Below are 26,748 nucleotides of genomic sequence, written 5' to 3' on the forward strand. Positions count from 1 at the left end.
ACTGCATACTGTTTATATATTAAACTCAATTACAGCCCCGTGTTCACTGATCCTCACATTGCTTGACCGCGACACCACAAAAACACTAGTGCATGCCCTTATCATCTCCCGCCTTGACTTCTGCAACCTCCTACTCTCTGGCCTCCCCTCTAGCACTCTGGCACCACTCCAATCCATCCTACACTCTGCTGTCCGACTAATCTACCTGTCTCCCCGCTATTCCCCAGCCTCTCCCCTATGTCCAGCCCTTCACTGGCTTCCTATCACCCAGAGACTCCAGTTGAAAACCCTTACAATGACATACAAAGCCATCCACAACCTGTCTCCTCCATACATCTGTGACATGGTCTCCCGGGACTTACCTACACGCAACCTCCGATCCTCTCAAGATCTCCTTCTCTACTCCCCTCTCATCTCTTCTTCCTATAACCACATCCAAGACTTCTCCCGTGCTTCCCCCATACTCTGGAACTCTCTACCCCAACACATCAGACTCGCGCCTACCGTAGAAACCTTCAACAAGAACCTGAAGACCCACCTCTTCCAACAAGCCTACAACCTGCAGTGATCCTCAATCTACTGAACCGCCGCACGGCCAGCTCTACCCTCTCCTAGTGTATCCTCACCCATCCCCTGCAGACTGTGAGCCCTCGCGGGCAGGGTCCTCCCTCCTTATGTACCTGTGTGTCTTGTTTTTTGCTCATGTTTAATGTATTTGTCTATATTTGCCCGTACTCACATGTAAAGCGCCATGGAATAAATGGCGCTATAAAAATGTACAATAATAATAAAAAATAATAATCCCCCACTATTGGTGGTAGCAGGTATCAATCATGGTGAGGGGAGAATTTATAAAGTGATGTATGTTACTTGTTTGGCATTTAAAAAGTTGCACATTTTGGCACAAAACTAAATTTGCAATACAATTTGCAAACTTTTATTCTTCCCACCTCATTTGAAAAATGGTAGACTCCTTATCGAGCTTCTCTTTTTTTTCTAGAGGAGAGCACATTTGCTAATTTTGTTTTTATTTATTTCCATGCCAGCTGTTAGTCTCTACAAAAAGAGACTAAATTTACAAAGAAGAACAAAGCTGTTAATAAATCTTGCTCATCAGGTGCAGCTTCAAGAACGATTTCTGTTATATTTCAGGTTGTCCACTGCTTTTACATTGATGACCCTTTTTTACGTTAGGTCATCAATATCTAATCGGGGTGGGGAGGGGGTGAGACACTCGGCGCCCCCGATCAGCTGTTCTTGATGTCAGCAGCTGCTGGAACGTCTCAGTTACGGAACTGCACAGCTCCATCAACTCATCAGTGGCCATTTAATGCACATCCGCCATCAATTCGAATCAGTGGGGGGCGGATGTGCAGTACCCGGGAGCCGCCACTATCCTGAGGACTTAGCTGCGTTGTGCAACTCCAAAACTGAGCAGTTACAGCCACCGATGATATAGAGAACAACTGATCGGCAGGGATGCCAGGTGTCGAATACCCATCTAAAAGACATTGGTGACAGGATAGGTCATCTGTGTAAAAGTAGTGGGCAACCTATTTGGATAGGTGATAACTTGTTTTCACTGGACAATCCTTTTTAAGAAATGTAGATTTAAAGATGTCATATTCCCTGAGGACATTTTCCTTAGGCTGTATTCGTAATTCTGCTGATTTCCAGACAGCAGTGAATTATGGGATTTTAGGTAGGGTCTCATGTTTAACCGAGATCTAAACTGGATCTTTTTCCAAGGGCAAGCAGTAGCATTTTGAAATTAGCTCTGAATATAAATGAATAAAACAACATAAAAAAGCTCTAAACCAGTACAAAAACAGCAAAGTAACCTTTGTTCTTTTTTGTGTGAAAAAGGCTGGAAAATGTTTTCGATAGACTTATTGATAGGCAACGCCAATATATTTTTCCAGATTGTTTTATATCCCTGAATCTTCATTTCGGAAGTTTCAATCAAGGTGATGTATATTCCCAATGATAAAGAGCAAAAGTAATAGACAGAGTGATAAAACTGATCCATTGTCAGCTTTGCTGAATATATGTAATGTTCCCGGTTCCGGGTGAAAGTCCCTGGCATCTTCCAAGGCATAGAAAGCTGAATCAGTTAAATTTGCATTTCCTGACACCATCAAGTCAAATACACAGGACTCAAAATACATGTCTTCTATGGCCAGTCTCTCCCGGCATAACAACCTGGCGCTCTCCATGCACATAGAGTGAGTCCTAGTGATGTATTTAGTCCTAGAGATCTGTTGGTTGGATGGACAGCCACCTACACAAAGCTGCAAGTCCTGCTCTTCCTGGAAAGCTTGAGAGATCTCCTCTGCCATGCTTACGGAAAAGGACAGCTGTCTGCCCAGCTGGCGCACACGGATTATGGTGCCTATGTAAGCAGCGTGGATCTCTATGTACTTCCCAGGCTCCTTCTCATGAATGGTGAGGCTGCTACCACCTGCTCTTGTGCCGCCATTGACAGAGCCATCATCGAAAGCCGCTGGAACGTGGCCCACTTCTGCCTGGTACACTTTTTGGTCAATGCACTGCTTCATGTTCTTGAAAATTATTGTTAGCTATAAAGACAAGACAATAAATCAAGCATTAAAGATGGCGCTATATTAAGACAGTGACTGTACGTCACACGTTACCCCTTTATCTCTTGTTGTATTCAAACCTCTGTCCCATTCAAGTAACTTTTCAATCAAAAAATACAAATTTTACTGTGGCAAATCACCTGGCTACACTCCTAGCGCACCTCTTATGGTATCCTGCTTGCCTCGTGACAAACTGAGCATTACAATCTTTCCCTGAAGACATCTTTGACACACCAACCCCTGCTGACGGTGACTGTGGTTTTGTAAGTGCAGACATCATCCACACTGATGCATAATTGCGCAGTGGAAGGGAAGCGGTGTGTTTCAGATTTTCAGACTTCCCATTAATTCTCAATTTAGGGGGACAGAGTCAACCATTTTTTTGAAGATGCAAAAGGAGGACTGGAAAACAAAAAATGGCAGGACCGTCCACAGTGAGAGCACTAGGTGCATTTACTATTAATTTGCCTTTTAAAGGCAAATTTTCACTTTTGACCGGAGAATCACTTTAAGCTTGGCCATACACTTTAGATAACTGTGTGCTGAATGCCTGTCCAGTCAAGAGCTGTTCCTTCCTTATTCCCCATATATATGTACACTCAGTTCAATGAGGAGACAGTAAAAGGCAGTTGTCAGACAACTCTGGCGGTGAATAATCTCTTATGGGAGCATGTTAAAATCTAGGTACTCCATTATTCTTTCTATGATCATTTGTATTACCCCCCCATAGGCATTAGATGGTCAGCTTACATTCATCTGGCGTGTATGGACACTTTTGCCTTTGCTCCCTAGGCCATCACAAAAAATATCACAGCATGACAGATACCACAAATGTGTAGGTGGGATTTTGCTGGCTATATTGGTGTTACTCACAGGTACACATTGGTTTTATAAGTATAATCTGTGCATTATTTATGTGCACTATGTATAGCCATTGTTACATGATGTACATGATGGTTGCATCATCTCCACTTGTTTTTGTCAAGACTTTGCACGCCATTTCCATTGCCTCCTACCTTTTGTAAAAAAAAATACTATCAACTGAACTTGGTAGCTATGAATTTTACCTTTGTTGTAACTGTAGCATTGAAGGAAGGGTGAAGAGGTACGCTGGTTGCCTGGACAAACAGATATTCATTGTCAAGAAGAGGCCATGAGCCATTCACCTTACATGTCTGAAAGTCACCACTGAAAGTGCGCACATGGGGATCTCCGAAAACTCCACAGTGCAGGTACTTGGGATCAGTCTCGTGTTTTTCCTGGTAGACTTTCTCATAATCACAAGCCTCTTTCACATGACTATCGGGAAGAGGCTGCGGTGGAGGCTGTCGTCTGGGAGGAGAGGTAGGCCCTACCTTGGAGCAGTTGTGCTGTATCATACGATCCTCGATTATGTGAACTGCAGAGTGGTATACCAGGTCTCCTCTACAAGTTCGAGCTGTGTTACGAGTGCACTGAGAATAGGCACGTAAGGCGTTGCAGAATACAGCGTTCTTGTTGGAGATCCTTGGATTTGATATGGCAGCAACATAGTCAGTGTTACATTTCACAATTTTACACTGTGCGTCCACTATACAAGGAAGAAAAAAATGCTCATTAGTGGGTGTTTCACCAATACATATGTACATAGAACTCAGGGGAAATGTGTCTATAAATCTTGACCTGATAGATTTGGACTTTAAGACTATGGCATGAATTAAGATGCTTCACTTAATTTAAAGTTATTGAGTTATTTATGACGATGGTACTGGGTCAGTGGCAAATTACAGTGAGGGAAAAAGGGTAAATATCTTCCTGCATCCACGAACCTCTCAAGTACAATCATTATTCACATACTGTATGGCTTAATTTTCATCAAATCACCTTAATTCTATTTTTGGGACAAAGGTAAAAGCTTTCCATCATTTTGAGTCATTTATCTTCCTAATACAGTTTCTATAAGTTAAAATTTCCAGCCCACCTACCTTGCTCCCAGAAAATTAGCAGAAGCACAGTCTTGAAGAAAACACTGTCTGTAGATCTTGAGATATAACGTCTAGTGGTCAGCCTACCCATTCCAGTCCATTCAATTCTCCAGGGATGGTCACTCGTCACAGGCTCATCCTCCACCTGGTACAAAAAAAAGTATTTTAGACTTATATCTAGAATTAATTTTAAGGGAAATTGGTGAAAAAAAAATCAACTATGGTTAAAGAGGTCCATAAGCTAGAACTATACGAGTATGTGTATAGATTTCTTCTGTCAGTGCCTTCACCACAGAGTTTCCCATTACAGTTCAGAGAAAGATAAATTAACTGACAAGATTTTTTTTCTCTGATAAACATATTAGCTTCCTAGCTCAATTTTCAGTTTCCATATCTGTTTGCAACTTGGCAGATCCTTTTAGTGATGGACCGTTTATGCTATGTATCCCTCAACTAGCAAATGTCCAAAATTTTCAACAGAGACTGGCTGATTGCCCAAAATTCTTTAAGTGCCACTTGAAATTTAAGGAAAGTTGGTGGAAAAGTATGGGTGACGAAGTGGAGTCTTTTTTTGTGAAGTCATAACGAGTGGTAAATTCTTTTTATGGAACTGGGATAATTTATTTTTGCCTTTACATAAGTAGACTTGAGTCGCCCCATGGGCTAGGGGTACTACTCGGTACCAGGTCCGGTGTTCACAGGGGGATGTCATGGTGGCTGTGACCCGGTCCGTGGCCCTGGGTGCCCATGTAAAAGAGAAAAAGTCTTTAAAGGGATAAGATTTATGTTCGTGATGCCACCTGTGGTATTCTGTCAGGGTGTCCGACACTGCTTTAAGGGGTTCGCTGGGGTGATGTTATGGCAGCTAGATGGTATACCTTCTCACAGGTGAAGTATATCCCCAGGGCTTCCCAGTGTGTAGATGGTATAGTGAGAGGTGCAGAGAAGAACGATGACACAAGGTTGCAGTCTCTTTACCTTTACTGAAAACCTCAGCATCCACAGTCCTGGGCACCAGACCACAGGGCAGGCAGAGAAGTCCGGGCAGTCCAGAGACAAGCAAGTTCCCCTAGGTAAGTCAGGTGGGAGCCTACCACTCTGCACTTTCTGTCTATAAGTTCCTGCTGCCACTAAGTGTCTCAACAAGGCCGTGTGAACTGGGGTCTGTTCTCTGTGACTCCAGGCTCCTAGGTGCTGCTGTGCCATAGGTAATTATGGGCAAAGCCCTTGTAGAACAATACCCTCCGGTTCTGCTCTGTGTTTTATAATCCATAAAAGCCTCGGGCTCCCGGTACCCGGATTCTTGCACTGATACTCTTCAGAGGCCTGCTCATGGCCTCCTGGAGCTCTTTCTTTCCTCTGTGCTCCACTCCTTTCTGTCCTCACACACAGACTTCTGCTACAAACTGAGCTGTCTCCACCTCCAAACCAGGATCTTTATTGAGGTTAGCTGCCCTAAAACAGGGCTTGGAGCTCCCCCTCCTTGCGGCTCAGGATCTGTCAATACCGGCTCAGGATCTGTCGATCTTTGGGGTTTTCTAGTTTCTCTAGATATGGTTCGTTTGTACTCCCTCTGTAGATTCCGGATCCCTAGTTAGACCGCACATGGAGTACTGTGTCCAGTTTTGGGCACCGGTGCTCAGGAAGGATATAATGGAACTAGAGAGAGTACAAAGGAGGGCAACAAAATTAATAAAGGGGATGGGAGAACTACAATACCCAGATAGATTAGCGAAATTAGGATTATTTAGTCTAGAAAAAAGACGACTGAGGGGCGATCTAATAACCATGTATAAGTATATAAGGGGACAATACAAATATCTCGCTGAGGATCTGTTTATACCAAGGAAGGTGACGGGCACAAGGGGGCATTCTTTGCGTCTGGAGGATAGAACGTTTTTCCACCAACATAGAAGAGGATTCTTTACGGTTAGGGCGGTGAGAATCTGGAATTGCTTGCCTGAGGAGGTGGTGATGGCGAACTCAGTCGAGGGGTTCAAGAGAGGCCTGGATGTCTTCCTGGAGCAGAACAATATTGTATCATACAATTATTAGGTTCTGTAGAAGGACGTAGATCTGGGGATTTATTATGATGGAATATAGGCTGAACTGGATGGACAAATGTCTTTTTTCGGCCTTACTAACTATGTTACTATGAAGTGGAAGGTGTTGTGTGTGTAAACCTATCAAAGAAAACTTCACTTGTCTCCAGATATAGCACTATCCTCCCCATGAGGAAGACAGCACTACTGTGGTACCCGAACTCCTGCGGTGCCACAGACTGATAAAACCAACTTTTTCTCAGAAAAACATTTTTATTAGATTTTAGATTATATATATAAAATACAGTCATACAATCAAAAGGAATTTTCAGACCACAACTTTTTAATATTTTTTTGTTTCTAAACTCCTTACTTTTGTTTCCCAAATGTAATAGTTTCTAGATTTTTAGTCGTTTCCAAAAATGTGACACCTGATAGGCTCTCCTCTAATTCTGGGTCCAGATTTGAGAACACATTGAAGGAAAGGCTAACACCACTCCAATTCCATAAAAGCACAAAACTCCCCCATACATATTAAATATCTGTTTGGTCTGAACTATCTTCTACCCAACAACTATCTCCCCTTCTCAGTTAGGAGGTGAGATAGGAGCACTCAGACAGTTCAGCCCCTCTGAGTGCTCCTATGTTCTCTGAGAAAGCCACTGCCAGAGGAGTTTTATCTCCCAATGAACAAAAGGATCAGCCATGGAAATGCCAGTGGTTGGATCCTTCTCTCCTCCTACATATGAACTGATGATTCCAGAAGGCATCTATACCCATCGAATTCAAATGACACATCTGATATTGTTAGGTTCGTCAGATATAGTTCTAATTAAAATAGAACCTTAATCGCACATCTAATTACTAACGTTCATTTTTGATCAACTCACAACACTAAAGGTTCCCATAAACATTCAATGAAAGTGAACCAAATCTGCTGATTTTGGCGGTACAATTCAACTATCTCATGTGTATGGGGACCTATTGACTCTCCCATGACAACTTTGTTTGAGGAGATGAGGTTGACTGTGTTTCTCATGTTTGCGAATTGAAAACACATGGATGGTTTTTCGATCCCAAAAAATAAGTGGACAGCATGAGTGTGGTCAGCTCTTACCAATGATTGGGAACAGGAGATCTAATAAAAGCTCATCCAGGCATTTATAGGTCTGTGTTAATGAACATAAACTCTATAGATGTAAAAAAGAGGTAAACTACTTCTCCAATTCCATGAATACACATTACTATGAATAAACCTCGGAAATCCATACTGAATAACTGATGCGTTGTGAACATCAAGGGTCATTCCGCTATGTGCACATCACAAACAATGAAAATAATGCACTATACATACACTAAATGGAGCTATTTAGGTCTCCATTTATCTGATAAAGGCCAAAAGAGTGTTCTCTTGATGTCAGTTGGGTGGTATGTGTTGGCAAATTATCTGCTTATATTATTTAGTTTGGCTTTTTAACAGTGTATATGTTAGGGAGTTGCAGTTTGCATGCTCGGGACATGTGTTTTAGGAATCACTGACCCATGGATTTCCTATAACATGAATAAAACTTTTTTTTAAGTCACTTACAGGTTAGTGGTAAGATGCATATCTTCTTAGCAATTGTCCTGACACATCTGAAGTATTGGTGATACGACCATGCACCATGTGTGGGTCATATGTGTCTTGCTTTAAATGGCCGAACTGCAATCTACCTCCTATCTGTCTCACTAGCTTAGGGTATTAACTGTGCCGTTTGGCCTGTCACGTAGAGGAATGCATTGCTAATACCGCTCAGCTGTGAAAGCTGCCTAGTGCACATGTTGTGCCCTTATGGGTGCGAAGCCTGGAGCGCATACACAGCACCGCTTAGCAGGGCACAAGAAGTTGAAGTGACCGATACAACAATAGCACTGTCCTATATAGAAATTGGTGCTATCATTGGGGTCATATGCAAAACCACATCATAGTCCTCGAAAATATTAGGAGCTAAGTTTTTCTCAAGCTGTTATAACTGGAGGGTAGTTAGAGGCCCATTACCTTTTTTGCCCAGGTCTCAAGCCCTCAGGAGGTCCTTTTTTGTAGATAAGTTGCCAGTAATGAAAGTCAATGATGTAGGAAGATCTGCACTCCTTTACTTTCATGTTCAGATAGCAGTGATTTGGAGCGAAGGTTTGTATAAAGGATTGTTCTTTCCCCCTCCACTTATTCTTGGTGAAACAAAATTTTGGCACATTTGCTCAAATATCTGAAAGTTTTCATCTTCTTGTCTAAAGTAAGTGGGATACGTGGATGAGACAGAACCAATATATTGCAGACTGATTTATTAAAACTTGCGTCACATATTGTGCCTGCGCTACATCACAAGCTCTAGAACAATTATAGCCAATGATGCCACGGTTTCTCCTACCTTCCATCTCTATGCACTGTCATGAACCTCATTTCTCTCTTTCTTCTTGAGGTTTCAAATGTTATTTTAGGTTAATCTCATTATTTTCACATTCTTTGGCACTGACACGTCCATCTGCTGAAGTTCCAGCTGACACAGTTTTGGGGTGACATCATTACTTTTTAGATTTTTTTTGTTTGAGAAATCACCAAATAAAAGATTCCCACACATCAACTCCAGCGTCGGGCGAGCCTTTTACCATCTACTACTACTCTACCATTTCTCTACCATATAATCGCATGAATGCATTCCACTCTTCTCACTATCCTCATCTTGTCCCAGCAAAGCAAATGCTACAGATTTATGTCCAAACTCAGATGTTATAACTAGGAGAGGAAGAAAAAGTCATGTTCTTCCATTGGAAACATCTGCTCCCTCCTTCCCCCACCACTTTTTCAATATATATCCATTTTTTCACCTGCACTGGGAACTCAGAAGTTAAGCTCGCTTGCCTCAGACTTTTCTTGACCTCTTTCTAATATAAACCATTTGCTGCCATAACTTTCTATCCATCAAAGAGCTGAGGCCTGCCCCACTATGGGAAGAGGATGGAGATCAGAACATTTAAGATTAAAATTAGTGGCACCCTTTCGTCCACCTGCTGAACACTGGAGGTTCCACAGCTGGGAATAGGAGTTGTCTTGGCCAAACTCTTTTTCTGTCAAGCAAATTGCTCTCTGAAGATTTGGGAAGTATTTCCTTCCAGATCAACATGTGTCCAGATGTCGTGGATGTGGAAGGGGGAGACATCGCAGATGTACATTATCAAGAAAACACTGTGCTCTCCCATAACAGAGGACTTGCTTACTTTGTGAGATCAAGAAGCTTACAAGACGTGAGATTATGTAATCACCAGCAACCTTGTTTGCTCATTAAACTTGTCATTTTTGGAAGACAGACGGGGGATGAACTTGAGATCTTCAGGTCTGCTAAGTACTAAGTTACCAAGTTCCATTTTTGACCTAGAATTGTGATAGATGTAGCAGAAATAATTTAGTCATCTAAGTCTTTTGGCCAACCAAAAATCAAACAGGCTTAGATTTTTTGGAGATGGCCACGCTACGGTCATGTTACGTCATGAGTCACAATGCAACGTATATATCTCAATGCAGCGCAATCCACATGCCATTCATTCAACCCCAAATCCAACAGATTTAGACTTTTTTTTATGATTGTCGCTCTATGGTCCTGTTAAATTGTGAGGCGCAATGTGACACGTGACTTCAATTAACATCTTGGTCCATATACAACATGTAGAACCACATCTCATCAGTGACCACCATGATGCATTCATCTAAGTGGTCATGTAAGCAGAATTATCTATGACCACCTGAAAAAGACCTTGATTCCCTCTCCCTCTCTCCTTGTAGAAAATTATCCATTTCTCCGAAGCACCAGAGGTTGTTTTCAAAGAGCGTCACAATATTGTTGTAACAATGTAAACAATGTATCAACAGGAACCCTGGCTCACTGCCAAGATCTATGGTTGTTAAAGGAAAATAGGGTGGGGACAGTTCGGAGGCCTGGTGAACCCCTCTAAATCACAAGGAGCCTCTTTTACTCAAGCTAACATTATAACAAGCAGAAGGCAATGACTTTCTAATAACTTGTACATCATTATATTGAGTGAGAATTACACATACCATACATAAAAAAATATTAGGAGACCATTTAAGTGCCTTACCCAAGCTTAGATATTGTGGTAATCTTGTAGTAAACACTTACGAAGGTGCTCTTTTTCTCATGGCCATACTGTGTAGTAATGTGTCCTTTGGCAAGTGTTAGAGGTTGTAAAAACAAAATCTCCTTCCACCTGAAATATATTTCAAAGACAGCCGGTGTTCATCCCAGTCTACTTTTTTTTTTCCAGTCCTCCTTCATAAGAGTGATAATCCAGGACTTTCAAGAGCAGCTGTTTGTCTGTATCAACAAGTATTTCGAGAGCTTCAGTGGCTGTCAGGACTTTCTCTGTAAACCACACACAATCTTTGCATAGAACAGATAATTGTATCAGCAGGAGAACCTGGGCCCAGTCAAAAATGATAACATCACTGGATTCTCCTGTCCCATGGTATTCAATCTGTAATTCAAGAATAACACCAATAGAAGTCCAAGAAGCGGAAGCTCTTCATCTGTTGAGACTACAAGGGATTTCACAGAACTTCTTTTTCCAGTTGGCCACTTTTATGAGTTGTCAAAAATAATCAGCCCTGAAAAATCCTAATAAAACAGGCTTTTAAAGTGCCTCACACTGCAGTCATTGAGCAATAGCCATGCTTCCACCTCATACACAAAGCTAATGATCAACTGGTTCCCGGTATAGAAAGCAGAAGCCTTGATCTTTGTCAGTCCAGGCCTATGCCAACTCAAAGAAGTACAAATGACTAGAACCCAGATTGTTCACAAAATACAATAGCAACAGCCGACAGCACTTCAGATATCAGAATGCACATTTAGAATCCATAGGACCCAACAGGAAAAACGTATACCAGAAAATCAAGAAGAACAGCATCCAATCTGGGTCAAAAATTATTTTGCCATAATGTGACGTTTCGACCAATTGTAGGTCTTTTTCAAGCAATTTTGCCATAATTCGACGTTTCGACAAATTGTAGGTCTTTTTCAAGCATGAAAAAGATCTACAATTGGTCAAAACGTCGCATTATGGCAAAATCAAGAGGTATTTTTGTTTTTCACCCTGATTGGATGCTATTCTTCTTGATTTTCTAGAACCCAAATTGGTCATATAATTATTATTATTATTATAATAAACATAGTTGTGTAAAGTGCCTGATGCAAATTCAGTAACGTGAACCCCTAGCTACTATACAGTTGTCTTCTTATGTTGGTAAGAAGCTTGTGGGCCCCTCAAACACGCGTCCATGAGGGTAACTGCTTCTTCTGCACCATTTATAATTAGACTTTACTAACCAACTGCTTAAAATTCTTATTACAGAAGACAGATTGATCTTTTGGATATTGTTTCTCCGAGAGGCCGCAATGAAAATATTGGGACAACATTGCTTATTGTAAGGTTTCAGGAGGCTTCTCTGGTACTTGGGAGGTTTGCCAACTCTTTCCAAAGACATACTGATAGGGAATTTAGATTGTGAGACCCATTGGGGACAGCGATGATAATGTCTGCAAATTGTAAAGCGCTCCGGAATATGTTAGCGCTATATAAAAATAATAATAATTATTATTATTACCAGCAAATATTCTCTTTTTTTGAGAGCTTCTGAGCCTTTCAGAGTGAATTGGCAAGTGTAAGTAAAGCCCCCATACACAATAAATAGCTGTAAGCAGAATGATTCCTTGTCCGACAGCTATCTCCCTATACTTATGCATACACAGTAGTGCGCCTGTGTTCTCGATGAGAGAGTCAGACTCCTGATATTTGCTTACAGTGGCATGTAAAAGTTTGGGCACCCCTGGCCAAAATTACTGTAATTCTGAGCTGTTAAGCAAGTTGAAGATTATATGATCTCTAAAAGGGCTAAACTTAAAGATGACACATTTCCCTTGTGTTTTAACAATTACAAAAAGGAAAAACAGGCCAATGCAAAAGTTTGGGCACTCTTGGAGATTTGAGTGCTCAAATAACTTTGACCAAGGATTCAGACCTTAACTAATTTACTATCATTGTTAGGAAAGGCCAGGTGATGCAAATTTACCAGGTTTATAAAACCCCAGCTTCCTCTAACTTTGTGCCAAAAAATGGTAGCCATGGGCTATTCTAAACAGCTGCCTAGCACTGTGAAAATTAAATGGTGGCGGTCCACAAAGCAGGAGAAGGCTATAAGAAGATAGCAAAGTGTTTTCAAGTTGCCCTTTCCTTAGTGCAAAATGTAATTAAGGAATGGAAATTAACAGGAACAGTGTGTCACGCACGCGCCGAGACTGGTTGGTGCGGGCGTGCAGGGGTGTGACCCCACTGGACCACAGACCAAACTACCCTGGAAGGGGCATAAGTAAGTAGCTTCCTAGGTGTTCGCTGGAGCCTCTGGTGGTGAGGTCAGACTTGTGCAATAGGAAGCTACTAGTTACCACTCCAGGGTGGTGTCTGGCTGTGGCAGCTGATCCTACTGGGGAATGGAACATAGACAGGCAAGCGGGCACAGCTGGCACTCTGGCAGACAGGCGGGCACGGCTGGGATACAGGCAGATGGGTACAACAGAGACACTGGCAGGCAGGCACGGCTGGCTCTCTGGTAGGTAGGCGGACAAGACTTGTACACTAGAAAACCGGTAGGGACCGGTCTGTTCAGACAGGACTTAACTCAAAAATATTTCACGAATCCGTTCATTCCTCAACCATGAATCTGCAAAAACCCTAGTCCATGCCCTCATTATCTCTCGCCTTGACTACTGCAACCTCCTGCTCTGTGGCCTCCCCTCTAACACTCTCGCACCCCTCCAATCTATTCTAAACTCTGCTGCCTGACTAATCCACCTGTCCCCCCGCTATTCCCCGGCCTCTCCCCTCTGTCAATCCCTTCACTGGCTCCCCATTGCCCAGAGACTCCACTACAAAACCCTTACCATGATGTACAGAGCCAAGTGCAGAAACGCAGGAGGCAGAGCCAAGAGCTGGAAGCGGAGCCAAGTGCAGAAACGCAGAAGGCAGAGCCAAGAGCTGGAGGCAGAGCCAAGTGAAGAAATGCAGGAGGCGGAGCCAAGAGCGGGAGAAGTAGAACTGCAAGGAGTGGAGCAAGGTAGAACCACAAGAAGCGGAGCCACAGAGCGAGAGCTGAGCGGAGCCGCAGAGCAGGGCCACAGAGTGCAGAGCAAAGTGCAAAGCAAAGCTACAGAGAGCTGAGCTGAGAGCAAAGCCACAGAGTGCAGAGCTGAGAGCAGAGCAAAGTCAGAGTGCAGAGCCGAGAGCAAAACCAGAGTGCAGAGCAAGGTCACATAATGCAAAGCAAGGAGCAAAGCAAGGTCGCAGAGAGCGGAGCCGAAAGCAAGACACAGGGCAGAGCAAAGCACAGCTAGATACAGAGTGCAAAGCAAGACACAGAGTACGCACAGCAAAAAAAGCAAACCAAGACAGGGATATAAACGGACACAGGAACTGGACTAGACTAAGACAGAGTCAGGAATGAGACGAGGCACAGAGACATTGACACAAGCCAGGGTACGACGCCCCTCTTGGTGGCGGATATTGGCCAGGGTACGAAGTCCCACTGGGTGGCTACACAGGACACAGACCAGGGTACAACACCCCCCTGGGTGGCGGAACACAAGAATCACAGAGACGTGGCCTGGCACCTCAGCAGCTAAGAACTGACTGAGGGAGTAAGTTGCACAGGCCCCCACCAATGGGTGGGGATGTCTTAAATACAGGAAGCCTCATGGCGATTGGCCAGGGACACCTTAGCAAGGTGCACACAGTCTCTATAAGAAACAGGAGTTGCCGCCCCCTATGCACACAGACAGAGCATGCACAGAGCAAACAGCAGACATGAGGCACACAGCATGGAGCTGGCAGCAGCGAGAAGTCACAACAAGGCCCAGAGAAGTAAGTGAGTTTGAGTGTAATGCAGGTGTGGGATGGGAGGCCATGCAGAGATGCCAGCAGAGTTGTTACACAGTGAAGGTCAAGATAAGGTTTGGAAGACCAAGCAAAATTTCAGTGAGAGCTGCTCGTAGGATTTGCTAGAGAGTAGGGATGGGAAAACCCAACAGTAAAGTTCGGCATCCGTACCGAAAACCTACTGTTCGGGCACAGACGCTGAACACAGACTTCACCAGGAAGTCTGTGTTACTGTTCAGATTCGGACCACTGAACACCGGGTGGCAAACACAGTTTCTGATGGGCGGTAAAATCATCACCGCCGGTCAGATAGCCATGCTTCCCGTGCTGTCAAATGACAGTGTGAGCCGGCAGCTGTGATCGGAGGTAGAAAGTTTACCTCCGGTCACTGGTGTTGACTGATGAAACTACTGCTCCCATCAGCCTACGCCTGCTGCTGCTAATAACAGTGAGAGCAGGAGCGGCTGATGGGAGTATTCATCAGCGAGGTCCTGCGCTGAATAAATAATTAAAAAAAAAAAAACCTGCGTGAGTTCACCTGTATTTTTGAAAACCAGCCAATCAAAACTCACAGCTGGGTGCTGCAAACGTCAGCTGTAAGTGTTAACAAGGCTGGTAACCAAGAATAGAGGGGTTTTCATGTTTTTTTTAAATTATTTAAATACTTAAATTTAAAAAAATGGCATGGGGTCCCCCTATTTTGGACAACCAGCCAAGGTAAAGCGGACAGCTGGGGGCTGGTATTCTCAGACTGGTAATCCCTCGTCTCCTGTAATAAAACAAAAATAAAAAAGCAAGAATATCCTTCACCTGTCCGACGTTCTGTCCCACACCATAATCCATGTCCGGGATTAATAGTTTGCAACCTGGATGGTGCCAAGATGCGACCGTCCAAGCTGAGAATCACTGATGCATGAGCTGCTGAGAGTGCAGCATCAGTGACTAGTGGTTCAGGTGCCTGAACCCGAACTTTTTGTAACTGTTCAGCTGGACCTGAAAATCCAGACATCCACCCATCTCTACTAGAGAGGCAAATCAGAACCCTCGATTGACTGCAAAAGACCTTCAGAAAGATTTAATAAACTCTAGTTGTGGTACATTGTTCTACTGTTCAGAGACACCTGCACAAATATGGCATTTATGGAAGAGTCCTCAGAAGAAAACCTCTCCTGCGTCCTCACCATATAATTCATAATCAAAAGTATGCAAAAAAAAGTCTAAACAAGCCTGATGCATCTTTATAACATTTCATCGGTAGGGGAAGGATGGATTCAATTAAATTTCAACAAATTCTTGATGAAAACATAACAGCATTTGTAAAAAAGCTGAAGTTTAAAGGATGATGGCTCCTACAGATGCATAATGATCCTAAACACATGTCAAAATCCACAACAGACTGCCTTGAAAGGTGCCAGCTGAAGATTTTACAATGGCTCTCACTGTCCTCTGATCTGAAAATCATTGAAAATCTGTGGCTATACCTCAAAATAGCAGTGCATGGAGGACGACCCAGGAATCTCACAGAATTGGAAGAATTCTCCAAGGAAGAATGGATTAAAATCCCTCAAACAAGATTTGAAAGACTCTTGGCTGGTTGGCTGGCTACAAAAAGTGTTTACAAGCTGTGATACTTGCAAAAGGGGGGCTACTAGGTACTGACCATGGAGAGTGCCAAAACTCTTGCATTGGCCCTTTTCCTTTTTGTAATTTTTAATGTGTATATATATATATATATATATATATATATATATAATTATTTATTTATATAGCACCATTAATTCTATGGTGCTGTACATGTGAAAAGGGGTTACATACAGGGTTATAGATATCGTTAACAGCAAGCAAATTTACAGTGACAGACTGGTACAGAGGGGAGAGAACCCTGTCCTTGCGGACTTACATTCTTCAGGATAGTGGGGAAGAGACAGGAGGTTGGTGTGCTGCAGCACTGGTGGTGGTGAAGCGGCAGCTCGGGTGGTCGTGGCAGCAGCTCGGGTGGTCGTGGCGGTAGCTCGGGTGGTCCGTGACGTGGCGGCAGCTCGGATGGTCGGTGACGTGGCGGCAGCTCGGATGGTCGGTGACGTGGTGGCAGCTCGGGTGGTCGGTGACGTGGCGGCAGCTCGGGTGGTCGGTGACATGGCGGCAGCTCGGGCGGTCGGTGAGGCGGCAGAATGGTTATTGCAGGCTGTAGGCTTTCCTGAAGAGATGGGTTTTCAGGTTCCGTCTGAAGGATCCGAGGGTGGTGGATAGTCGGACATGTTGAGGCATGGAATTCCAGAGGATGGGGGATATTCGGGAGAAATCTTGTAGGCGGTTGTGTGAGGAACGAATAAGTGTGGAGGAGAGTAGGAGGTCTTGGGATGATCGAAGATTACGTGAGGGAAGATAGTGGGAGATTAGTTCAGAGATATAGGGAGGGGACAGGTTGTGGATGGCTTTGTAGATCAGTGTTATTAGTTTGAACTGGATTTGTTGGGGAATTGGGAGTCAGTGGAGGGATTTGCAGAGGGGTGAAGCAGGGGAGTAGCTAGGAGAGAGGTGGATTAGCCGAGCAGCAGAGTTGAGGACAGACTGGAGTGGTGCAAGGGAGTTAACAGAGAGGCCACAGAGGAGGGTGTTGCTGTAATTGAGGCGGGAGATGATGAGGGCATGCACAAGAGTCTTAATAGATTGCTGGCTGAGGAAGGGACGAATTCTGGCAATATTTTTGAGTTGGAGGCGACAGGAGGTGGCAAGAGTTTGGACGTGCGGTTTGAAGGACAGGGCAGAATCGAGAGTTAGCCCGAGGCAGCGGATTTCAGGTATAGTGTGTATATATATATATATATATATATATATATATATATATATATATATACACTAGATGGTGGCCCGATTCTAACGCATCGGGTATTCTAGAATCTATGTATGTAGTTTATAAAGATTTTAGAATAATGTACTGAATACACAGGATTTTCCGGGTAAAGTATATACATTATCATTAAATGTTATTGCTCATAGAACTTAATACGACTGAACAAAATTATTAAACAGATCATCAAACTATATAAACCATTACATAAATATCTAACTGTATTTAAATAAATCATCGGACAAAAGAAATACATAGACACTATAATATATTTTTAACAATATCAACCCAAAATATTTTTGCACACCACATTGACTGACTGAACGTGTTCAGTAAACGTGAGTGAACTACATGGCACTGTGACTGACGGAACTTATTCAGTAAACGTGAGTGAACTATGTCGCACTGTGATTGACAGAACTTGTTCAGTAAACGTGACTGAACTACGTGGCACTGTGACTGACAAAACTTGTCCATTAAACGTGACTGAACTACATCACACTGTGACTGAAAGAACTTGTTCAGTAAACATGAGTGAACTATGTGGCGACCAATCTGCGACGCGGGATTTCCGTTACAGACAAACAGACAGAATTAGACGATTATATAGTAGATACACACACAGTTGGTACTGAAAGTATACAGACCCCTTTAAATTTTTCACTGTTTCATTGCAGCCATTTGGTAAATTAAAAAAAGTTAATTTTTTTTCATTAAATGTACACTCTGCATCCCATCTTGACTGAAAAAAACAGAAATGTAGTAATTTATGCAAATTTATTAAAAAAGAAAAAATTGAAATATCAATGGTCATAGACTCATAAGTATTCAGACCTTTGTGCAGTATTGAGTAGAAGCACCGTTTTGAGCTTGTACAGCCATGAGTCTTCTTGGGAATGATGCAGCAAGTTTTTCACACCTGGATTTGGGGATCCTCTGCAATTCTTCCTTGCAGATCCTCTCCAGTTCCGTCAGGTTGGATGGTGAACGTTGGTGGACAGCCGTTTTCAGGTCTCTCCAGAGATGCTCATTTGGGTTTAGGTCAGGGCTCTGGATTGGCCAGTCAAGAATGGTCACAGAGTTGTTCTGAAGCCACTCCTTTGTTATTTTAGTTGTGTGCTTAGGGTCATTGTTTTGTTAGAAGGTGAACCTTTGGCCAAGTCTGAGGTCCAGAGCACTCTGGAAGAGGTTTTCATCCAGGATATCTCTGTTCTTGGCCACATTCATGTTTCCTTCAATGACAACTAATCGTCCTGTCCCTGCAGCTGAAAAACACCCCCCATAGCATGATGCTGCCATCACCATGTTTCACTGTTGGGATTGAATTGAGCAGGTGATGAGCAGTGCCTGGTTTTCTCCACACATACCACTTACAATTATCTCCAAAAAGGTCTATCTTCGTCTCATCAGACCGGAGAATCTGATTTTCTCATAGGCGGTGAGTCCTTCATGTGTTTTTTGGCAAACTATGTGGGCTTTGATATGTCTTGCACTGAGGAGAGGCTTCCGTTGGGCCACTCTGACATAAAGGCCCGACTGGTGGAGGGCTGCAGTGATAGTTGACTTTGTGGAACTTTCTCCCATCTCCCTACTGCATCTCTGGAGTTCAGCCACAGTGATCTTGGGGTTCTTCTTTATCTCTCTAACCAAGGCTCTTCTCCCACGATTCCTCAGTTTGGCTGGACAGCCAGGTCGAGGAAGACTCCTGGTGGTCCCAAACGTCTTCCATTTAACCCAGCTGTTCACTTGAACACTTGTACTGTTCCCAGGTCTATATGACCCGCCCTATTAATTCTTGATTTTTAGCTACTCTAAGTGTTTTATTTGATTACTTTTTTCATTATTATACTGTATGTGAAATGAAAATGAAAAATTAAAATTTAAACTTCTTAACTTATTTTTTTTCATAAAAAGGTTACACAGGCTTTTTACAATTATCTTTGATTGTTGGCATTCTGCACACAAATAACAAAGAAGCTTTACATTACTATTACTAAAACATGAAATGTAACTTTTTGAAAACAATATTTATAAATCAACAAATGAAAAATCATAAAAACGTCAACCTTTTTAGAAAGAAAAAAGAAAAACTGAACAGGTTCATGCGTTTTTACACTGAACACAATAATAAGACATGTCCTTTACACAGATATTTTGAACATCCAGCACATGTCAGATTAGTCTTAAGGCTTGTTTTCACTTGCGTGGAACACAACCGTGTCTCGCATGTGTAAACGAAGCTCTGGTGCTGGCACTCCGGAGCGGAGCGTGCGGCCGCATTGCAACACATGGAGCTGCACGCTCCGCTCTGGAGTGCCGGCACCAGAGCTTCGTTTCCACATGCGAGACACGGACGTGTTCCTCGCAAGTGAAAACAAGCCCTTATTGTCACAGGAAGACGGACAGAAGCTACATCTCTTCCTTTTTTTGCTGGTAGCTGTGCTGCTGGTAGCTGTGCTGGTGGAGGCCGTGGATGTGGAGTCTCTTTCTTGAGCATGCTGGACACTTTTTACAATGGCTGTTGCTCCTTCACTTCTGGGGGTCACTTTTCTGCTCTCAATATATGGCCTAACCAGGGATTTGCCCAATTCCTCAAGAAATAATCTTCTTTTATGCAGCTTATTCCGGTTCCAATCGGGGTCGATTTCTCTCCATAAGACAAATGCATTGTCTGCAGAAACGTCCAGTATGTTATAAAATAAAATCATTGGCCACCGATTGGTTTTGCGTTTGCATGTATATGTTGATATTGTATCAACTGCTCCCTTTGTGGTATTATAATCCAAAATAATGTCAGGCTTTCTGTCTTCTCTACCATTTACGGCATTGTCATGGTGCATTGTGCTCATTAGAATTACCTGCTTGGTTTTTTTTGGAACATAAGAAACAACAGTTGTATTTCCAGAAAAAAAAAGTAGAACTGTACACCTCTCTCTTGCTAAGGATACCTTGCGGTAGTTCAGGTTTGTTTTTTCTTATAGTACCCAGCATGGTAAGTTGTTTTTTTCTTCAACATCTGGCCTTGTTGATAGGATGTAAAAAAGTTGTCACATGTGACATTTTGTCCTTTCAGTCCATGGGTCAAATCGAGAACAACACGCATACCCTGATTTTTTTCAGGTCTTTCACCAGGGGTTTCTCCTGTATACACTTGAACTTTTAGAGCATATGAACTTGCTGTTGCAAAGTGTCCTCCAGATCTTGATGCCATATTTTGCTGGCTTACTTGGTATACATTGTCTTGAATGATAGACAACCAGTCTCCTCTCTCACAAACAGCAAATGGATAATACTAGATAATTACTTGTTTACTGATAAGAACAGTGAAACCACCACCATTTTGAGATGAAGTACACATTAAAAAACAACTTTTGCAGTCAGAAATAATCAGAGACCTGTAGAACAGTATAAAATGCTATCGGGTCATATTGACCCGAACAGTACAAGTGTAACATTCAGCGTGTAGCAAAAAGTAAACAAAAAAAAATAAATAGAGAGAGAGAGAGAGAGAGAGAGAGAGAGAGAGAGAGAGAGAGCTCCACAAATGAGAAGTCAAGATACCACTAGTTTCAAATCCTAGTGCAATGTCATGTGGTCATAATCTGCTCCGCTCTATCCTTTTATATAAAAAGATTAAATAGAGATATATATGACAAAACAGCATGGTATGAAGCAACACATCTTCACGCGTCACCAAGCATGTCCTCTGGTTATTCTGCTAACCTCACGGTCTTCATGTAGCTAACCATTTTATTATATATAGAGCTCCACAAATGAGGAGAAGTCAAGATACCACTAGTTTCAAATCCTCATATAAAAAAACCTACAGGGTCTCAAAAATCATATTAACCCAAACAGTACAGCAGGGTTAAGGGTTATGGAGGCCACAGTGCTCTTAGGAACCTTGAGTACTGCAGAAATTCTTTTGTAACCTTGGCCAGATCTGTGCCTTGCCATAATTCTGTCTCTGAGCTCCTCACCAGTTCCTTTGACCTCATGATCCTCATTTGGTTTGACATGCACTGTGAGCTGTGAGGTCTTATATAGACAGGTGGGTGCCTTTCCAAATCAAGTCCTATCAGTTTAATTAAACACAGCTGGACTCCAATGAATGAGTAGAACCATCTCAAGGAGAATCACAAGGAAATGGACAGCGTGTGACTTAAATATCAGTGTCTGAGCAAAGGGTCTGAATACTTATAACCATGTGATATTTCAGTTTTTCTTTTTTATTACATTTGCAAAAATTTCTACATTTCTGTTTTTTTCAGTCAAGATGGGGTGCAGAGCGTACATTAATGAGAAAAATATTAACTTTTTTTGAATTTACCAAATGGCTGCAATGAAACAAAGAATGAAAAATTTAAAGGGGTCTGAATACTTTCCGTACCCACTGTATGTGTGTGTGTATATGTGCGTGTGTGTGTTTTGCTGAAAATGCAAAGGAAATGTGTTATCTTTAACTTTAAAGGTACCTTCACACAGAGCAACTTTCCAACGATCACGACCAGCGATACGACCTGGCCGTGATCGTTGGTAAGTCGTTGTGCTTAGTAACCCGATGTTTACCCTGGTTACAAGTGAACACATCGCTGGATCGGTGTCACACACGCCGATCCAGCGATGACAGCAGGTGATCCAGCGACGAAATAAAGTTCTGGCCTTCTAGCTCCGACCAGCGATGTTACAGCAGGATCCTGATCGCTGCTGCGTGTCAAACACAACGATATCGCTAGCCAGGACGCTGCAACGTCACGGATCACTATCGTTCTCGTTCAAAAGTTGCTCAGTGTGAAGGTACCTTAAGCCTTCTGGAGATCATTTGATCTTTAACTTGAAAGCTGTTCAAAATGACAATAATTTTGATTGATGGAGTCGAAACTTTTGCATGCCACTGTATCTCCTAGAGCAGGGGTCGGGAACCTATGGCTCGCGAGCCAGATATGGCTCTTTTGATGGCCGTATCTGGCTCGCAGACAGGGGGCCCGGGGCCGGCAAGTCAGACGCCCCTGGTCACCGCACTATGTCCGCCTCCTGCTCCCGCACACTTCCGTCACTTACTTCCAGGGGCGGATTATCAGAGGGTCAATATGGGCGGTAGCCCAGGGCCCAGTGGTCTGGGGGGGCCCTGGGCTACCGCAGATTAACCCTCTGATAATCATTTGTGAATGCCGGCCCGTGCCGGCCGCCGCCGCCGGCGTTTATGTGCCCCCCGGACCCGGTGGGCGGAGAGAGGGGGCCGCATCGGGCCCCTTCTCATCTGCTCACCGGGCCCCTTGCAGCGCTGCGGCGGTTTCCTATTGATGTGCGGGCGCGCGCCCGCACATCAATAGTTAACAACAACAGCCGCCAGCCAATTGGAGGCTGGCGGCTGATGTCGGCCGCAGCGCACACGTCGCCGGCGTCTGACGTCATTGTCAGTCGCCGGCGAGTGTGCGCTGCTGCAGGGAGCTCGCCGCCTGGAGCGCGGACAGGTGAGGAGACTGCTTGTTTTTTTTTTTTTTTTTTTTGGATCAGTTATCGGTGGACACACTGGGGGAGTGGGGGGCAATGCTGGAGGACACACTGGGGGGCAATGCTGGAGACACTGGGGCAGATTGGAGGACACACTGGGGGCAATGCTGGAGACACTGGGGCAGATTGGAGGACACACTAAGCGGGCAAAGCTGGAGACAGTAGGGCAGATTGGAGGACACACTGGGGGCAATGCTGGAGACAGTGAGGCAGATTGGAGGACACACTGGGGGCAATGCTGGAGACAGTGGGGCAGATTGGAGGACACACTGGGGGCAGATTGCTGGAGGACACACTGGGGGCAGATTGCTGGAGACACTGGGGGCAGATTGCTGGAGACACTGGGGGCAGATTGCTGGAGACACTGGGGCAGATTGCTGGAGACACTGGGGCAGATTGCTGGAGACACTGGGGCAGATGATTGCTGGACACACTGGGGCAATGCTGGATACACTGGGGCAATGCTGGAGACACTGGGCCAGATTGCTGGACACACTGGTGGTAATATGCTGGACACACTGGGGCAGATTGCTGGACACACTGTCTGGGGGCAATATGCTGGACATACTGGGGCAGATTGCTGGACACACTGGGGGTAATATGCTGGACACACTGGGGGTAATATGCTGGACACACTGGGGGCAGGACTGGAGGCATGGGCAGAATGTAGACACGGGGCATGATTGGAGACATGGGGCAGGATGGATACAATAATAAAATAGACAATTGACATAACTGACAATGCGTTGTGTGACATGTCCAACATTCCAGCTTCTTTCTTCTGCGAATGCCTCAAAGCTGGCATTCTCTCAACATCAGGTGGGAAGAATGCCAGCTTCCAGTCATGCGCAGGAAAAAGAAGAAGCCAGACTGCTGGACTGATGTCATGCATCGCAAGCTCACAATGTAAGTTATTTATTTAATTTTTTACTGCTAATTACCATTGTTTCAGTCCAGTTGTGGCTTTATACAGCAGGGAGGAGCATTCCTTGCTGTACTAAGTGAACATTGGAGCGATTGATCTGTCAATGGCCCTTTAAACATATTGTACGGCTCTCGCGGAACTATATTTCAAAATATGTGGCGTTTACGGCTCTCTTAGCCAAAAAGGTTCCTGACCCCTGTCCTAGAGAATAAAAGGATCAGCCCTTGGAGGTTCAGTGTGCCGAGCCTTCTCTTCCCCGTCATCGTCTCTCAATTGGAGAATTGGGATGCCTCTCTACACATTAATCTGTTGACCTTTCTCATCAGGCTTTAGTGTATGGGGACCTTAAGGCCCCGTCACACTTAGCGACGCTAAAGCGATCCCGACAACGATACGACCTGTCAGGGATCGTTGCTGCGTCGCTATGTGGTCGCTGGTGAGATGTCAAACAGTGAGATCTCCCCAACGACGCAGCAGCGATGCGGCGACCTGTAGCGACCTGTGCAACGATGTCACACGGCAGCTATTTCATGATGATTCAGACCTCAATGAGGGATGTCCTGTCGAGGTCGTTGGTAAGGTGTCAAACACAGCGATGTGTGCTACCCAGCGGGACCTCAACGATCAAAAAAAGGTCCAGGCCATTCCGACATGACCAGCGATCTCACAGCAGGGGCCTGGTCGCTGCTACGTGTCACACATAGCGAGATCGTTACTGAGGTCGCTGTTGCGTCACAAAACTTGTGACTCAGCAGCGATCTCGCTTTGTGTGACGGGGGCTTTAGACTCTTGATGACTTTATTTACAAGCCCATGATAGGTTAATAAGTTCCAACCGTGGGAAATGTGACATTATTGAGAGATGGAGCTCATGGTTTTAAGGGTCATGTTTGTAACTTTGGTGGTTTCCTAGCACATGTAGAGGTTTAATTAAAATTGCAGCTCAAGAATAATATTTTGTTCAAGTTTGGTCAGACTACTAGACCCTCAATATTTATAATAATAATAATCTTTATTTTTATATAGCGCTAACATATTCCGCAGCGCTTTACAGTTTTGCACACATTATCATCACTGTCCCCAATGGGGCTCACAATCTATAATCCCTATCAGTATGTCTTTGGAATGTGGGAGGAAACCGGAGTACCCAGAGGAAACCCACGCAAACACGGAGAGAACATACAAACTCTTTGCAGATGTTGTCCTGGGTGGGATTAGAACCCAGGACCCCAGCGCTGCAAGGCTGCAGTGCTAACCACTGCGCCACCGTGCTGCCCTATAATATTTGACATATTTAATCTATGCTTGCCAATTCTCCAGCAACGCCTGGGAGGCTTGTAGAAAAAGGGGAAACTTGCCATGCTTCTGAAGAATTGGGACACTCCAAAACGTCCTATTCTTGGCCCCATTACTGGAATCTTCCATCACTGGAGTGCCCCCTATGTTCAGGAAACAACAGATAAGGGATGCCTTGTAAAAAGGGAGCATAGATAGAGGTTTCAAGCCTACATCCTAAAGGTTCTTCTGGCCAGTGTTCTCCAGAGTGCAAGGTCATGTGGTCATAATCTGCTCCGCTCTATCCTTTTATATAAAAAGATTAAATAGAGATATATATGACAAAACAGCATGGTATCAAGCAACACATCTTCACGCGTCACCAAGCACGTCCTCTGGTTATTCTGCTAACCTCACGGTCTTCATGTAGCTAACCATTTTTGCATCTCTGGAGCCATTATATAGTTTCACAGTCACCTTGGATTCTTAGAAATGCATAGTCCCCTATTTCTCCCCCCCACCTTACCTGCTTTCTTCTTGTGTCTCCTCCTTCATGTTCCCAACTTTCTTAGTACTCTACTAGAGTCTAGTATATTATTAAACATCGATAGTATTATAGTCTAGTATTACCCACAATGCAGTTCCCCGATCTGCTTTTTAACCCCTTAATCCCATATGACGTACTATCCCGTCCAGGTGACCTGGGACTTAATTCCCATGGACGGGATAGTACGTCATATGCGATCGGCCGCGCTCACGGGGGGAGCGCGGCCGATCGCGGCCGGGTGTCAGCTGCCTATCGCAGCTGACATCCGGCACTATGTGCCAGGAGCGGTCACGGACCGCTCCCGGCACATTAACCCCCCGGCACACCGCGATCAAAGATGATCGCGGTGTGCCGGCGGTGCAGGGAAGCATCGCGCAGGGAGAGGGCTCCCTGCGGGCTTCCCTGAGACGATCGGTACACGGTGATGTGCTCACCGTGTACCGAGCGTCTTCTCCCTGCAGTCCCCGGATCCAAAATGGCCGCCGGGCTGCATCCGGGTCCTGCAGGGAGCACTTCCGGGTCAGGATCAGGCTGCAGCTGCAGCTCTAATCCTGCCCGGCTGTATGTCAGATCACCGATCTAACAGAGTGCTGTGCACACTGTCAGATCGGTGATCTGTGATGTCCCCCCCTGGGACAAAGTGAAAAAGTAAAAAAAAAAATTTCCACACTTGTAAAAAAAAATAAAAAAAAAATTCCTAAATAAAGCAGAAAAAAAAAAATATTATTCCCATAAATACATTTCTTTACATAAAAAAAAAAACAAAAAAAACAATAAAAGTACACATATTTAGTATCGCCGCGTCCGTAACGACCCGACCTATAAAACTGGCCCACTAGTTAACCCCTTCAGTGAACACCGTAAGAAAAAAAAAAAAAAAACGAGCCAAAAAACAACGCTTTATTATCATAACGCTGAACAAAAAGTGGAATAACACGCGATCAAAAAGACGGATATAAATAACCATGGTACCTCTGAAAACGTCATCTTGTCCCGCAAAAAACGACCCGCCATATAGCATCATAACCAAAAAAATAAAAAAGTTATAGTC

At 44.0% G+C, this 26,748-nt stretch overlaps 1 protein-coding gene across 2 annotated transcripts in view; it reads right to left on the bottom strand.

Moving 5' to 3' along the window:
- Window positions 1–311: 311 nt before the first annotated feature.
- Window positions 312–26,748, bottom strand: part of HJV (hemojuvelin BMP co-receptor) — a 45,037-nt gene continuing 18,600 nt past the window's right edge. The window contains exons 1-4 of one of the 2 annotated variants that reach the window (XM_069728728.1): window positions 10,738–11,354; window positions 4,565–4,709; window positions 3,668–4,170; window positions 312–2,579 (exon numbers count right to left, since the gene is read on the bottom strand). In XM_069728728.1, the coding sequence (XP_069584829.1) occupies window positions 1,959–2,579; window positions 3,668–4,170; window positions 4,565–4,655 (1,215 nt within the window). In that variant the 5' untranslated portion in view covers window positions 4,656–4,709; window positions 10,738–11,354 and the 3' untranslated portion in view covers window positions 312–1,958. Of the gene's footprint in view, window positions 2,580–3,667; window positions 4,171–4,564; window positions 4,710–10,737; window positions 11,355–26,748 lie in introns of those variants that run through there. The other variant, XM_069728727.1, reaches the window with a different exon arrangement.

The sequence above is a fragment of the Ranitomeya imitator genome, chromosome 1 (genome assembly GCF_032444005.1).
Source record: "Ranitomeya imitator isolate aRanImi1 chromosome 1, aRanImi1.pri, whole genome shotgun sequence".
Taxonomy (NCBI): domain Eukaryota; kingdom Metazoa; phylum Chordata; class Amphibia; order Anura; family Dendrobatidae; genus Ranitomeya; species Ranitomeya imitator.